General features: G+C 38.9%; 1 protein-coding gene across 1 annotated transcript; it reads right to left on the bottom strand.

Annotated features, from left to right (window-relative positions):
• Positions 1 to 4,302: 4,302 nt before the first annotated feature.
• Positions 4,303 to 7,543, bottom strand: cbln2b (cerebellin 2b precursor). The gene is made up of 4 exons (XM_079862414.1): positions 7,465 to 7,543; positions 6,580 to 7,067; positions 5,516 to 5,635; positions 4,303 to 5,379 (listed from the first exon to the last, which is right to left on the bottom strand). The coding sequence occupies exons 2-4, from the start codon at positions 6,865 to 6,867 to the stop codon at positions 5,182 to 5,184; spliced, it is 606 nt and encodes a 201-aa protein (XP_079718540.1). The 5' UTR covers positions 6,868 to 7,067; positions 7,465 to 7,543; the 3' UTR covers positions 4,303 to 5,181.
• Positions 7,544 to 17,161: the final 9,618 nt, after the last annotated feature.

Genomic DNA, 17,161 nt, shown 5'->3' with positions numbered 1-17,161 from the left:
ATAACTTTTCTTTACACATATGATGTTCAGCGTTGGTAGTTTAGAAGTGATACTGGATAGACCCAGAGTACTAGTGATTACTTTATTATTAGAGCAATTTGAATTCTTGTTAAACCCAAGCAAAAGCTCAACACAAACATAACAGAAACTTTTAAATACCAACATAATAGAACATTAAACATTAACAAGTCTCTCAATTTTCTCATCTTGCTTAAAAATGCATGAAATAATATTTCAACATTTACTCTCCCGTACAAAAGTCTAGTTTTACTTGGGTTACTTGATTGAAACATGTTATTTCAAAATGAAAATATAAATGGTAAAAAGAGTAACCGTTGCAAGTCAATTTAACATAAAGCAATAACATTTGAACCAGAAACCTGATACCTGAAAATTGATTGTTTAAATAAAGTGAACAGCATAAAAAGATTTTTTTTAGTGTGTAATAACATTTAAGTTTGTTTTGTTTCCTCTGTGTCTCAAAGAGACCAATTGATCTCTGTGCATCCCTCTGGACTGTCAAGGTGGACATTTCCTCTAGATGAAGGTCTCTTATCAGTGCTCAAAAGCTGTGCACAATGATGTTCGCCATTTTGATTGTCCAGGCCAATCTCAGAGGGAGCATATTGGTTTGAGCCATTTCCTGAGCTAGATTACCTTCCTCTGGACTCTTGAGATGCAGTTATGAGCCTCTAAATTGTTAGACTGCTAATGGTTAATCACATCATCTGCAGAAGGGACACAAGAATGTAAAGTTTTGGTATGAAAGTGAAAGTATTTTCCAAATTATTATTTATGCCTGTGAGTACACTAATTTACTGCACTGGGTGTTTTATGATCTTACTTTAATGGGTTGTGTGTATATCTACGTCAAACGACAGACTGCTCATCTTTAATTTTAACATATAATCACATCTGCAGAAGGAACACAAGAATGTAAAGTTTTGGGATGAAAGTGAAAGTATTTTCCAAATTATTATTTATAGTTCTTAGTATTTTCATATTTTGCATAACAATGGTATATTGCAGTGAGAACAAAATGAGGTTTTATAAATATCATTTAAGGAATTTCATTTAGATTTGTAATTAGTTATCCATCCATCCATTGTTATTTTAAGTAAATGTCTTGACTGAATTGAAAATGTCAGGTTTTCATAATTATAATGATTACCTAGTGACTACAGTAAGCGTATATTCAAGTATATTCAGTATTCAAATAGTTCCCTTTATAGTATTTTTTTATTTAGTTTAATTGAATGTTTTACAAATGTAAATGTCATAAAGAGCAAAGTGCTTGTTTTCCTAAACTATTGATAAAATCACACGAACACACACACGACTTACGAAAACCTCAATAGTTTGGTACATGAAACACGAGGCATCAATAGGTATCAATCAAATTTCTGATCAATTTCAGTAGAGGAATAAATGCATTATGACGTCACATGACAACAAGTTACTAAACATGCCAACAAAATTAAGAAAAACCTGTGTAAATAAAACGGTCAAAGAGTGCAACCTTAATAATTATTCATGCTCTGGTGCATGCTGGGAAGAAGGTGAATGGGACTGAAGCACAACACCATTCATAACGCAACTCACCTGCTAAGCTTGTTGTTTCGACATAATATATGGAGTAATGGATAAACTTGTATTCCTGAAAGTTGAAAAATGGAAGAAATAAATAAATAAAAGATTAAACAATTAATATTTCTCAGTGTATTTCAGTATTAAATGGCTGGAACTGACATCAACTTTAAAGTCACCTTGAAATCAGTATTGACAATTCTTGTTTTTATTATATATGATTTATCCTTGCGCATATTTTTTTAAAAATGAATGTGTCCTCATAATGTTTAATCAAAATAACTTCCCTCCCTCTTGCAGAGACATCACTTCTCTTCTCTGATGATGAGTTTACTGATGCGAGGGCGGAACAACCTGTCACTCACATGACATCACAGCAATAGCAAACCACAACAATCCAATCAATTCCCAATGGATAAAATCAAGCCCCGCCCTATTGTGTCTTGTTCAAGAAGCAGTTTCTCTCGGATTTACGTCACTATGGAAAAGACTATCGCAACTTCCTGTTCATGCCGACTTTAAAACCCTAAAACAGACTGTTAATATCCTTTAGTATGCAGTTCCAGAACCTAAATGACTCAAGTGTGTGTCTTGCTGAGAGATAACTGAGGTGGATGATCCTGCTGGGTCTACTGTATGAAATATGAGGTCTGAAACCAGCCCACAACCAGCAAGTTAATGAGCATTGTCTTCCTGGAGAAAAACTCTGTACACTTTGGGTCTGTACACTAAAAACCACAAAAATTCAGAAAGTATTTTAAGGTGCCCTCATAATTAAAAACACAGTGTTTGGCCATCTGTGCACCCATAAAAATGCCTGTGAGTACACTAATTTACTGCTCTGGGTGTTTTATGATCTTACTTTAATGGGCTTGTGTATATGTCTACGTCAAACAACAGGCTGCTCATCTTACCATTAATTTTAACAGAAGAGGACTATCTCCAGTGCCCTCATTTATCTTTACATTTGAAACCAATACAACATAATGAGGCCTGCCAATAATATTTACTGGTGACATTATGCACTGTCAGAGAACCAATAGCAGAGCAGAGATCGGAGCTATATGAGGTCATCAGCTGCCTTTCGTGATTAGGGGGGTTAGGACCTTATATTGCTATCATAAATAACACTATGACAACCACAATATAAATAATGTATATGAGTAATTCAATTGTACTGAGGGAAACTGTTGATTATTTATCAAAAAATAAGAATGTGCATATAAAGGGACTTAATTAATTGATTTAGAATTCATTTAAATTTTATATTTTTTCATTAGATTATGCTGACAAAAACAAAAGGCTGTCATTTTTAAGAAATAAAGAAGCCAGCTCATTTTTGTAAATTATTCTCTCACACTCTGAGAGTGAATGGATGTCGCATTGAAAACGCCGACACTTGAAGGATATTTTGCTAAAAAAAAGAAAGTTAATTTTTAAACGAAGTAAAAAAAAAGCTTTGTTCCAAATGCTTTTAGTGATTTAAAAAAACACAACAAATCTAATTAAGACAGAAAGGGAATAAAAAAAAAAAACACATAAAATATCTGTGTGTCTGTGCAAACAACTCTCAGATCTCAGATTGAGAGATTCATTGAACGTTACCTGCTTTTCTATTTTAAACTGTCAATGCTTGACATAGGTAAACATTAATGAATCATTCATTTTTAAATATATTATAATATTTGTTCTATTATATTCACATAGGCCTACACTGTCTTTATACTGGGTTTAAAACTAAGTGGATCTGAAAGAGACACAGTCTTCAGTACACTTATGGCTTATGACAGGCGTTATTACAATACTGACACCTCAAATTACCCTTCATGATACAGTCCACTACACATGTGCACATTCAGTTCAGCACTCTCAAAGTTCAGTGGCTTGATTAAAAGCATACGGTGCCTTGCAACTGCTTACGCTTTAAAAATGTTTATGTTGTAAGATCCATGATCTAACTAATACTGCATAGACATTTTGTATCTTTAGTCTGTTGAGCAGAGCTGGAGACCTTCATGTGCATCATTTGCATGCATGAATTTTAACCTACATTTGTGCACCAGCTTCCCTTTATGAATAAACAGAATTTCTGATGAACCATACTTGACCTGTGAATGTTTTGACACTGTAACATAACCTATATACACACACACACACACATATATATATATATGTATATATATATATATATATATATATATATATATATATATATATATATATGCACATCTGCATGCATGCACGCACACACACACAAATGTTTTACATACACGACTGGATGTGTGTGTGCATGCATGTGCAGATATGTGTATGTATAAGAGAGCAAGATGGAAAAATCTAAAACGAATGAAAGTCTGTGTATATGAAACAATCACAGACAGAGAGTGTGTTCATATGCATAAACATAGGTATGTTTATTGTGTGTGTGTGTGTGTGTGTGTGTGTGTGTGTGTGTGTGTGTGTGTGTGTGTGTGTGTGTGTGTGTGTGTGTGTGTGTGTGTGTGTATGTGTGTGTGTTTGTTTCTACGGGCCACCAGTGGTGGAACCATGGCTAATTTAACATCATATTGCTAAAGTATTGCTGAACAGACCAATAGACTATAAGTCTAATGATTAAAGGTTGCAGAAACAGTATTAATGCATTTATAACAGCATACGTAATTGTTTATCATCCAGTCTTGAGACATCTGAGAAGATTTCTGCAGGCCGAGTGTTGCTTCAGCACCATGGACAGCGCCGTTTTATTATAAATCTTTTTTCATCATAAAACAAAGAAAAATAAGCCTTTTGCGCATGCGCGATTCATTAATACGAATTTTATCATTCATTAAAAATATAATCAACGTTAATAATAAAAAAAGATTGAGTAAATATGTGTACAATACAATATTTTATTAGGCGGAACATTATATAGGGACTTTTCTTTTTCCACAACTTACAACTGTGAGCATTGTCACTGAACACTAATCAAAGCTACTTATTATCCGGAATGTAGAACACACCATAATGTAAATATGTATTTTATAAATTAGATAGATGTCTAGCAAAAAGTTTTAAGATGTCTCCATTGGCTGATATATGATTTTTTTTTTCTTCTTCTTCTCATTAATAATCACTGTATAGCAGGTGGCCTACATTTGGCATATTTTCAGTATGTTCAGCATCCAGACGACACATCATTGACAGCACAAAACAGGAATCTTCCATTCGTGCAAAAATGCTTTGGGGCCATAAAGCACTTCCGCCGCTCCACACCACACACCTCACTGGACGGAAGCCGAATCATTAAGGCTATACAAACACAAAATAAAGCACTGATAAATACACCTAGTTTGGGATTTGAAGTTCGTCTTCGTCTTAAATATCTTCTCATTTATATAGTGGTCCAGGTAATTGTCAGTTGCGATTTGTTTCCCATCGATAAAATCCAAGAACAATCGCGACTGAAAATCGCTGTGGCCAAAAAAGGCGGGAACTCCCTGTGACCGCGTCCATATGCAGTTTTGTAATGTTTCAGTTTTGTTCAAAGAACTGATACTCATTTTTCCTCGGTTTCTTGAAAGTATCACTCACAGGCACACTTTTGCGAGTCAGTTATACAGGAAAGACTAAAAATCCAGAGAACGTTGAGTATTTCCATCCGCCCATAAGATTCCCTCGTTCCAACTTGAGATGGATTCGATCCTCGCGCTCCACCATCAGTAGAACTCCGTTACTCGCCGCCTCCCGCGTGACATCCTGATCCCCAGCGAAAGCAGATATGACCGGGTACTCATTCTGCATCAGGTTAACCTAAATAACAGAACACAGCGCACTTTAGTCCTTTGAAAGCAGAGAATCGGCTTTCCATTAGGGTTCATGAATAACGCACAGTATGAGAGGTGACTGCTATAGTAATTTGTGCAAAAGAATATGCTGATCCGCTCACCTGTATGGTTTGTCTGTTGTAAACCTTGACCACATGAAAGCTGAAACTATATATTCCTCTGCGTGGCGCGGTAAACACACTCGCTTTTAGGTCGAAGTGATTGCCAATGTTTACTAAGACCTGAAACAAAAGCAACATGACGCGTTTACAAATCCACTAGCAAATGAAAATGTGTGAATCTACATAGGCTATTACATTTAACCTATGTTTAGCACTGAAATTTTACACGGACACATGCGGATCTTCGAGCGCAGTGTGGCAAGCTGCTTTAACATGTATTATTTACAAACAACTATAAATATATAGGTTTTGTTTTAAAATGTTATTTTTTTTCTAGTGAAAAATCCAATAGTGACTTGTGTCTTTTCAGTTTCAGGCTAACTTCAAAATTTTATTTTTTTTTGGATATTCCAATTGCGAGAAATGACATGTCATTGTTTCTGGCAACAAAATGCATTTCCCCCATTGTATTCTATGGTGATCTGTGATCCAGATATCAATCAATTTTCCAACTAGCCTATGTAATACAATTGTTGCTGGTCGATATTTCAGTTTTACAAGTATTAATTTGGTACTATTACTTGGTTATTTATAACTAGTCAGCTACTTGTATCAGTTCCAGTTGTACCAGTTTTTAATTTATTTATTTATTAGATGCTAGCACTAGTATCTATCAGAATGGTTACAAATACATTTCTTATTTCAATGCATATTTTTACATGTTAACAAGGCTTGCCATAAGCGCATTCGAAACCTGCCAACAGTCGGGTCAGTTGTAATTACTAGAGGTCTATTTTAATGACCGCGGGTCAGTTATTGTTAATCTAAACATTCACTTGTTGTTAACCTTTGGGGTTAAGTTTAACATTTTTGACAGTACGGGCGTTTTTTTTTTTTTTTTTTTTTTGCAACTGTGGGATTTACGCAACTTATTGGTTGAAAACGTACATCGTCCAATATAATAGAAACAATTGTCACTTCGTGAAGTTTCTGCTTGAAATTCCTGAGCACAGCCCTACAAATGCGGTTCCTGTGATTACAAAGTCACCAACGGGACACCTGACCTGGTCAAAATAGATGGTCGTGGATGTGTTGCTCATCTCCGAAGGTTCGTGGTTTGTCCCTCTGACGGCCGAAAAAGCCACTTTGGCGCTGCCGGAGCGCACAGATATCCCAAGCGAAGAGGTGACTCCTCCGTCAGAAGAAGGGTTGGAGTCGCACACCACCAGACACTTTCCCTCCAGAACGATGGGCTCCGTGTCATTCTGGCCCATACATAGCCCTATGCCACATCCCAGGAGAAAGGCGAGAGCCAGCATGGCAAAGGTTCCGGGACAGGCTGCTGGCACCATGATCGGAACAAGAATCCTGTGCAAACTGATCTTAGCCCCTTGGAGGTTTGATGTGGCTCTGTCACCTGGTCCAGACTAACCTCTCTCTCTCTCTTTCTCGTTCTCTCTCACTTACTCGCTTACTCACCGTCACACACACTCCTTTTCTTCTCGTCTATGCGCATCAGTTTGAGGTGCTCAGAGTATTTGCGCAATGTTTCCTGAATGATAAAAAAAACCGAAAAATCAGAACAAAAATATTTCCAAAGCAATAATAGTGCACGAATAACAATTTCTTAGTAAATAGCTATAAATCATACGGGCTATCAATATCAGACTTGCCGAGATTAAATTGCGCAGCGATACGCAACATATAATCTCGACTAAAAATACAAGGTCAAACAGCGTTTAGCTCACTTAACTGATATTAACAAAAAAAAAATAAAAAAAAGTTTTGCAGTTATTTCCCCCTCCCCCCGTAGTAAATATAACTTCTCTACTCATTGCATGGCTTTTCGATTAAATAAATAGATCAATAAAAACAACAGCAGCATGGAATTTAATATCTTAATAGGTTTTCTTTAGCCCCTTTTCTACTTCATGCTGACATTATGTTACCTGTTAAATCCATAGTTGTGTGTGATCTGTGTGGCCGCTCCTTCAGCTGTCTTGAGAAGGAGTGAAGCGCGCACCCAATAAGAGTGGAGAAAAGCAATTGCTCCTTCATCCTTTTTAGAGGGCGCTTCACGCCCATCCCTTCTTTTCAAGTAGCCTACAGTAATAATTCTGGAGCGGACGTTTCTGGACAGGCATGTCCAGAAAATTGCAATTAAGAGTTTGTTTGCAATACATATTTGCACTACCACAGCCAAATTTGTTTTGGTGACATTTGTATAATTTTACATAGCAATACAAATAGCAAACATACAGTTTTGCATACGGGATTAGTAGAGATGTTTTTCATTTGAAGCTGATGTTATTTAGCTTAATATAAGTAAATAAATGGACATGCACGTTAGAAATCTCAGTATCCAGGTGGAATGCCTTGAAAGTCAGACAAACATCTTGTGCTCCACCCTGTGGAGAAGAAGTGCTATGATCCTCAGTCTGACAACACTATTTCAGAGTCAGATTATCTCTATAACCTGTTTGTGAGGTTCCTCATAGAACCATAGATGCCAATAAAGAACCTTTTTTTATTTTAAAGTGTATGTGGCATCTTTTTGTATTAAAAATAGTATACAAAATTAAACATATTTAAATGTAAAAGTGTAGTTGTTGCCTTAAATTTCTAAGTAAAATCTGTGACACTTTACAATAAGGGGTCATAAGTTAACATTAACTACATTAGTTAACATGAACTAATAATGAACTGCACATCTACAGCATTTATTAATATTTTTATTTGTTAATTTCAACATTTATACATTAATAAAATCAAAAGTTGCATTTGTTAAGATTCAATGTGAACTAACATGAATAAACAATTTATTTTTATTAAGTAACGTTAACAAAGATTAAAGGGTAGCCTACATAACATGCACAGTTTCACCTAATCTTATGTTAATCTTTAGTACCTATAGAGTAGTAGTGCATCCTTAATATCTCCAAAAAGTGTTTAGTTTTATTATATTTATAGAAGAAAAATACAGCTTTCCGATTCTCTCCGGAAAAAGCCGAGGTCCTGGAGGCGGAGCTATAGAGTTAAGCGGTAGTGCTTGATTTCCAGCAAAAGACAGAAATCTGATTCAGTTGTACTTACATGAATGGAGTCTTTTATCACTGGGACCGCTCCACGTTTTAATAGCAAACGATTTGCAAATCCAGCGTCGACCTGGGCCTTGTTAATAAAACATTCGTCACTGAAATGACCAGAACACACAACCGCACTTCCTACACTCTGTTGCTGCCCCGGAAAAACAAACTGCATCCACTGTTCCTGTAACACTGGGTTCTTTGGAAAGCTGAACACGGTAAGCTTTCCCTCACATCCAAAACACACTTTTTTGGAGACATTCTTGAACAAATCCTATGCAGCGCTGGCTGCCGATGATTTCCTGTTGAAGCGCGTTGATGTGCGCGGTCTCGCTCTCCTCTGGTCGACGTGTGCGCGGGCGAGCTTTTCCGAGGGAAATGCTCATATAAGGAGTTCCACTCTCATCTACGTCATTAGACCCACGATCGAAAAAAAACAGCCGAAATTTGTACCAACCCGGAAGTAAGATTTTCAGCACAGAAATTCTCCTTTATTCGTCCAAAATATTTTTTTTTTAACTTTGCCCATGTTTAGCATGAGAATCCATCTCTTTAACACTGTAAACAACTCTGAATACATGAAACACCATTGTACCCCCCCTTTAACAAATACAGTAATAAGTGTGTTGCTCATTGTCAGCTCATGTTAGTTAATACATTAACTAATGTTAACAAATGAAACCTTATTGTAAAGTGTTACCATACAATCAAAGTGATACCAAAGCTATGAACTGTGCATTTGCACTTCTTCAGTAACTTTGAATTTTATTACTGAAAATGGGAAAACTGAAACTCCTAAAATCAAGCAGAAATGATATTGAAAAGTTAAATGGATGGAAACGAAGCTGTTAAAACGTGTGGTTTCATGCATGTACTGTATGCCTAATTGTCATTCTCATTATGAAAAAAAAAAAAAAAACTTGTAATAAGCTCTCAGTTCTCTGGTTTCTATCGTCTTAAAGCTTTTCAGTGAAGCTCATGGAGTTGCTGTAGAGTGTATAAAGTGTAATGTTGGGTTTGACAGGTCTACTCAGTATGTTATGTCCACTGAACCCATTCTTAACCTCCCTAATTAATACTTTCCCTCACTCTTCAAAGTTTCTAATTGGAACTATTATTTAAGATGATCATGGCTGACGGCTTCTAAAGAGTGAAATGGGGATATTGCTTTAATTCATAATGGAATGACTCAGCATCTTTATATCTTAAGTATAATAGGCACTTCACAATATAGTATTCTTGTCTTTTAGGATACTTGTGGACTTACCCTGTCAGTTCAAAACAATCATTGCCATCCCAACCATATTTTATTAACAGTTCTTGCATATAAATAGCTAGAACAATGGTTTTGAAATACATTCCAAATAAACTTCACCGGCAACACCAGCTTAGTGTCCATTTATAAGCTGTTAAGTGAACTACTGAGACATCGTGCATGTTCACTGGGCCGGTCATAGTCAACATCATCCTTCCTCACAGACTGTCCATGCACCTTTTTTGACAAGCATCACACTGTGGGTGCAGAGTGACAGGCTCTGTGGGGGTTGACGCTGAGTATCCGAGAGCCGTGGCTGACCTGGGGCCTGCAGAAGGGCAAGTAAAAGAAAGAAAACATCAAATGTCAAGCTGGGTGGGCACTGGGCCTGTGTATCACGGGGCCCAGAGCTGTTCATGCCCACAGAGAACAGCTCTCCCCAACCACGCGAAACGGTGAATTATTGTGAATGCTCTATGACTATTTAATCTGACAGGCAGCAGACCACCATCACTCTTGAGATTGCCTAGACCGCCATACACAAACATTCCTTTAGATATTTTCTGCTTTATTAAAATGTCAAGCAAAATATTTTACAACCATAAACTAATAAGAAAAAGTAATTGTTCTTGATCTATCTATCTATCTATCTATCTATCTATCTATCTATCTATCTATCTATCTATCTATCTATCTATCTATCTATCTATCTATCTATCTGTCTATCTATCTGTCTGTCTGTCTGTCTGTCTGTCTGTCTGTCGTTTGGTCGGTTCTGTCTGTCTATCTATCTGTCGGTTCTGACTATTTAATTTGACAGGCAGCAGACCACCATCACTCTTGAGATCACCTAGACCACCATACACCAACATTCCTTTAGATATTTTCTGTTTTATTCAAATGTCAAATTCTGTCAGTTGGTTCTGTCTGTCTGTCTGTTGGATGGTTGGTCTTTCTGTTGGTTCTGTCTGTATGTCTGTTTGTTGGTTGGTCTTTCTGTAGGTTCTGTCTGTCTGTCAGTCGGTTCTGTCTGTCTGTCTGTCTGTATGTCTGTTGGTCGGTCGGTTCTGTCTGTATGTCTGTTTGTTGGTTGGTCTTTCTGTAGGTTCTGTCTGTCTGTCAGTCGGTTCTGTCTGTCTGTCGGATCTGTCTGTCTGTCGGTCAGTTCTGTCTGTCTGTCGGTCGGTCGGTTCTGTCTGTATGTCTGTTGGTTGGTTGGTCTTTCTGTAGTTTCTGTCTGTCTGTCGGTCGGTTCTGTCTGTTGGTCGGTTGGTCTTTAGGTAGGTTCTGTCTGTCTGTCTGTCGGTCGATTCTGTTTGTAATTCTGTTGGTCAGTTCTGTCTGTTTGTCAGTCGGTTCTGTCTGTTGGTCAGTCGGGTCTGTCTGTCGATCGGTTCAAACATTCCTTTAGATATTTTCTGCTTTATTCATATGTCAGTTCTGTCTGTCTGTCTGTCTGTTGGTCGGTCAGGTCTGTCTATCAGTCGGTTCAGTCTGTCGGTCGGTTCTGTCTGTCTGTCTTTTGGTCGGATGGTCTTTCGGTCGGTTCTGTCTGTCTGTTGGTCAGTTCTGTCTGTTGGTTCTGTCTGTCTGTTGGTCAGTTCTGTCTGTCGGTTCTGTCTGTCGGTCGGTCGGTTCTGACTGTCTGTCGGTTCTGTCTGTTGGTCGGTTGGTCTTTAGGTAGGTTCTGTCTGTCTGTCGGTCGGTTCTGTCTGTATTTCTGTTGGTCGATTCTGTCTGTCTGTCTGTCTGTCTGTCGGTTGGTTCTGTCTGTCTGTCGGTTCTGTATGTCTGTTGGTCGGTCGTTTCTGTCTGTCTGTCAGTTGGTTCTGTCTGTCTGTCGGTTCTGTCTGTCTGTTGGTCAGTTCTGTCTGTCGGTTCTGTCTGTCGGTCGGTCGGTTCTGACTGTCTGTCGGTTCTGTCTGTTGGTCGGTTGGTCTTTAGGTAGGTTCTGTCTGTCTGTCGGTCGATTCTGTCTGTCTGTCTGTCGGTTCTGTCTGTCTGTCTGTATGTCTGTTGGTTGGTTGGTCTTTCTGTAGGTTCTGTCTGTCTGTCGGTTCTGTCTTTCTGTCTGTCGGTTGGTTCTGTCTGTCTGTCGGTTCTGTATGTCTGTTGGTCGGTCGTTTCTGTCTGTCTGTCAGTTGGTTCTGTCTGTCTGTCGGTTCTGTCTGTCTGTCGGTCGATTCTGTTTGTAATTCTGTTGGTCGGTTCTGTCTGTTTGTCAGTCGGTTCTGTCTGTTGGTCGGTTGGGTCTGTCTGTCAGTTTGTCAGTCGGTTCTGTCTGTCGGTCGGTTCTGTCTGTATGTCTGTTGGTTGGTTGGTCTTTCTGTAGGTTCTGTCTGTCTGTCGGTTCTGTCTTTCTGTCTGTCGGTCGGTTCTGTCTGTCTGTCGGTTCTGTATGTCTGTTGGTCGGTCGTTTCTGTCTGTCTGTCAGTTGGTTCTGTCTGTCTGTCGGTTCTGTCTGTCTGTCGGTCGATTCTGTTTGTAATTCTGTTGGTCGGTTCTGTCTGTTTGTCAGTCGGTTCTGTCTGTTGGTCGGTTGGGTCTGTCTGTCGATCGGTTCAAACATTCCTTTAGATATTTTCTGCTTTGTCAATTCTGTCTGTCTGTCTGTTGGTCAGTTCTGTCTGTCTGTCTGTTGGTCAGTCGGGTCTGTCTGTCAGTCGGTTCTGTCTGTCTGTCTGTCTGTTGGTCTTTCGGTAGATTCTGTCTGTCTGTTGGTCAGTTCTGTCTGTCTGTTGGTTCTGTCTGTCTGTCTGTTGGTTCTGTCTGTCTGTCGGTCGGTTCTGTCTGTATTTCTGTTGGTTGGTTCTGTCTGTCTGTTGGTTCTGTCTGTCTGTCAGTCAGTTCTGTCTGTCTGTCGGTCGTTTCTGTCTGTCTGTCGGTTCTGTCTGTATTTCTGTCGGTCGGTTCTGTCTGTCTGTCGGTTCTGTATGTCTGTTGGTCGGTCGTTTCTGTCTGTCTGTCAGTTGGTTCTGTCTGTCTGTTGGTCTGTTCTGTCTGTCTGTCGGTTCTGTTTGTAATTCTGTTGGTCGGTTCTGTCTGTTTGTCAGTCGGTTCTGTCTGTTGGTCGGTTGGGTCTGTCTGTCGATCGGTTCAAACATTCCTTTAGATATTTTCTGCTTTGTCAATTCTGTCTGTCTGTCTGTTGGTCAGTTCTGTCTGTCTGTCTGTTGGTCAGTCGGGTCTGTCTGTCAGTCGGTTCTGTCTGTCTGTCTGTTGGTCTTTCGGTAGGTTCTGTCTGTCTGTTGGTCAGTTCTGTCTGTCTGTTGGTTCTGTCTGTCTGTCGGTCGGTTCTGTCTGTATTTCTGTTGGTTGGTTCTGTCTGTCTGCTGGTTCTGTCTGTCTGTCAGTCAGTTCTGTCTGTCTGTCGGTCGTTTCTGTCTGTCTGTCGGTTCTGTCTGTATTTCTGTTGGTTGGTTCTGTCTGTCTGTTGGTCTGTTCTGTCTGTCTGTCGGTTCTGTTTGTAATTCTGTTGGTTGGTTCTGTCTGTTTGTCAGTCGGTTCTGTCTGTTGGTCGGTTGGGTCTGTCTGTCGATCGGTTCAAACATTCCTTTAGATATTTTCTGCTTTGTCAATTCTGTCTGTCTGTTGGTCAGTTCTGTCTGTCTGTCTGTTGGTCGGTCGGTTCTGTCTGTCAGTCGGTTCTGTCTGTCTGTCTGTTGGTCTTTCGGTAGGTTCTGTCTGTCTGTTGGTCAGTTCTGTCTGTCTGTTGGTTCTGTCTGTCTGTCGGTCGGTTCTGTCTGTATTTCTGTTGGTTGGTTCTGTCTGTCTGTTGGTCTGTTCTGTCTGTCAGTCAGTTCTGTCTGTCTGTCTGTATTTCTGTTGGTTGGTCGGTTCTGTCTGTATTTCTGTTGGTTGGTCGGTTCTGTCTGTCTGTCTGTCTGTCAGTTGATTCTGTCTGTTGATCGGTTCTGTCTGTCTGTCTGTATTTCTGTTGGTTGGTCGGTTCTGTCTGTCGGTCTGTCTGTCAGTTGGTTCTCTCTGTTGGTCGGTTCTGTCTGTCGGTCCAACGCAATCTCACAGCAATTCGTACATATTTTACGAGGTGGCTTATTCGTACAAATTCGTACAACCTCACTCTTACGTTTTCGTACAATTTGTCTAGACTCCAGTGATGGGTAGGTTTAGGGGTGCTGTTAGAGGTGGTCCTTCCTGATGACACTTTTTGAAAAATCATATGAATTTGTACAAATTAGCCACCTCGTAAAATAATTATGAATTGTCGTGAGATAGGGTTGGTCGGTCGTTTCTGTCTGTCTATTTAGGTTTTAGGTTCTGTTGCATAAATTAGGCCAGAAAGTTTTAAACTTTTTAATGTCAAGGACCACGCGTGAAAATAATGTGATGCTTTCATATTTTGATTACACTACTAGGCTACATATTAAACATGATTGTAGGGATGTCCCGATCAGGTTTTTTTGCCCTCAAGTCCGAGTCCGAGTCATTTGATTTTGAGTATCTGCCGATACCGAGTCCCGATCCGATACTTAATACATAAAAAAAGAATAAAGAAGAGCGAAAAAACAGATCAAGGATGTTCCTTATTTTTTATTTAATTCACCTTATTTTAACATTCAACAACTCTGTTAACAAACAGAGCACTTCTGTGAGGTAGCTTGAACAATCAAGTAATACATAAATTCTTCACTTTTGGACTTTAGTGCAACAGTAAATATAAAAAAAGTCTAATATATAAACAAATAGCACCTCAACTTAAAATACCCGGCAGGCATGTAAACAAATAAAAAATAAAAGTGCTACAGTGTTTGCAAAGCCAGTAATGTGCTTTTAGGAACTGCACTCCTAACTCTTACGCCGGTTTCACACTGCACTGTTAGCAGAGCGTGCAGTGCGTATTTTTTTCGCCGCCCATGTTAACAGATTAAACCAGGCTTTAGAGCATTCACACCGCGCGCAGAGGCGGCGCGGCAGTGCGTAGTAGAGCAGAGCAGGAGTGCCGCCGATCGTTTCGGCGCCGAGTCTATTTTTGCTGCGCCGCTTTTGCTGAATTAAAGTGACAATACATTGATCATGGCCAAAATACACCGCAGTTTTATCCAAAAAGTGCATTGATGATATCTATTGTGTTTTAAACAGTCAATCAAATGACCAACAGCAATTTAAAAAGAAAACAAATGTCCAAAAACAAACTTGTTGCCATAACAATAAAATCAAAGATGAAACAAAAGTTATATAAATGAAATTATTAATAAAATAAGCTTCTTGACAAGTCTTTTCTCTTAAATGTATTTGAAAACGAAAAAAAGCAATGCCAACTTATCCATTATGGAGTAGGCTACTCTGTCTGTAGCCTACACAACCCGCGGTTCGCCGCGCGTGACAAACGCTGCCAGTGTGAAAGCAAAACGCACGTGTCCTGCTCCTGCTCACCATACGCACTGCTCCTGCGCTGCTTACTAACGCGTGCAATGTGAAACCGGCGTAACTCTGTGCCACCGCATAAATATTGATGTGTTAAAAAATAATGAGAATATATCCGAGTCCTGATCGGGAGGTAACGTCCGATTCCGATCGAGTCTGAAAACACGTGATCGGGCCCGATTTCCGATCATGTGATCGGATCGGGACATCCCTACATGATTGATTGATTGATTGATTTAAATCTCAACCTATATATTTCACATCCATTAATGAATGGAACATGTATTGTTTTGTCAATTCTGTTGAGTAGATTAGGACAAAGGTTTTCAAACTTTTTAGTGTTAAAGACATATAATGATTTTTTACCACACTTCCTAACATATAAAGACATCTGTAAACATCCAAAGCAGCTTTACAACTAGTGATCCAGCAACAGTAAGCAAAAACTCCATAAAAGACACAAAACAAATGAAACTATATTCTAATCTAATAAACCTATATTTATGCTGCAAGGAATGAGAATGAACTATTAGAAAAACAAAATCCACAAAAAAAAAAAAAAAAAAAAAGTATATATTATATATTCTTATTGTTAAAAGCTCATGTAGCATTTATTTAAACTGTCAAATTGTTTACGTACGATAAGCACCTCCATTCGCATCTCATGGGCCTCGTTTACACTGCAGGTCTTGATGCCCAATTCTGATTTGTTGCCTAAATCCGATTTTTTTGACTGTCTGTTTACACGTTCTTTAAATTGTGACCCATATCCGATTCATATGTTTACACTTGCCATGGCTAGTAGCCTAGGCTACTATCTGAAACATATCGCGCATGCTTAAAGGGTTAAATTCTCTTGCACAAATGGACGAATACAAAATATGTTTCATGCTCTGCGATATGCAAAGTTGCCAAACACCACTTTTGAATAAGAAACAATGTCTATAAAACTACCACGAATCACAAGCGTATCGGTGAGAACACTCGTTAAAACAACATACACACACCCGAACTTGACTGCACATCACATATTTGAGATTACTGATACTGCTTTCATTCGTAATGCAACGGACCGATCTACGGCACATACATTAAGGGCTGTTCACTGTTATACAATAAAGAGCCCGCACAGCGACAAGAAATAGAAATTAACACAAAAAAACTGTCTAGAGCCTTTACTACTTACACAACACTGACAGTGGAGTTGCGCTCAGGAGTAGAGCAGCTATGGACAATTTTCTTTTTCTTTTTTGAGCGGCTGCGGACAAATTCTTTCTATGCACACACAATATTACATCACAATCTGCGCGCATGTTTTAAAAATATAATTGAAAATGTAAATAGTCCTAGCACTTTTTAAATTTAAATGGCCCACTTAAAGTGTTTATTACAAATAAATTATTAATTGCTTAAAATGAATAAATGTAAATGAACAAAAATTTTCGTTAAATTTACAATCATGTGAAAACACTTCCCGTGCCCCTCTCCACATTCCTCTCCTACGATGACACGTTTCGTCGGGCCATCCGTCCCTTTGCAGATGTGCGTCGGGGTTTCTCTCGTCATTAAACCGCGGAGACGTTGCCTAATGCCTCAGAAAATCCGATCTGCCTGTTTACATGACAGTCGCATTGGCACATATCCGATTTATTTCCACATATGAATGAGGCCTGAAACCGATCTGGAAATATCCGAATGCATGCGTTTTTTTCCTGTTTACACTGTCATAGAACACATCCGATCTGTGTCACATGTGAGCAAAAAATCGGAATTGGGTCACATTTCACTGGCAGTGTAAACGGGGCCATGGATCCTAGTTTGACTTTGAATTTGAAAAGCTCTCGATTAGACAGTTTCAACTACATACATTTCCGCTCCTGGCCTGTTGGGGGCAGTAAATCTCCAGATTGTCACGTCACC

The sequence above is a fragment of the Squalius cephalus genome (genome assembly GCF_949319135.1).
Source record: "Squalius cephalus genome assembly, chromosome: 25".
In the NCBI taxonomy this organism is placed as follows: Eukaryota; Metazoa; Chordata; class Actinopteri; order Cypriniformes; family Leuciscidae; genus Squalius; species Squalius cephalus.
The sequence above is the reverse complement of the archived record's forward strand: the minus strand, read 5'-3'. Positions and strand labels throughout refer to the sequence as shown.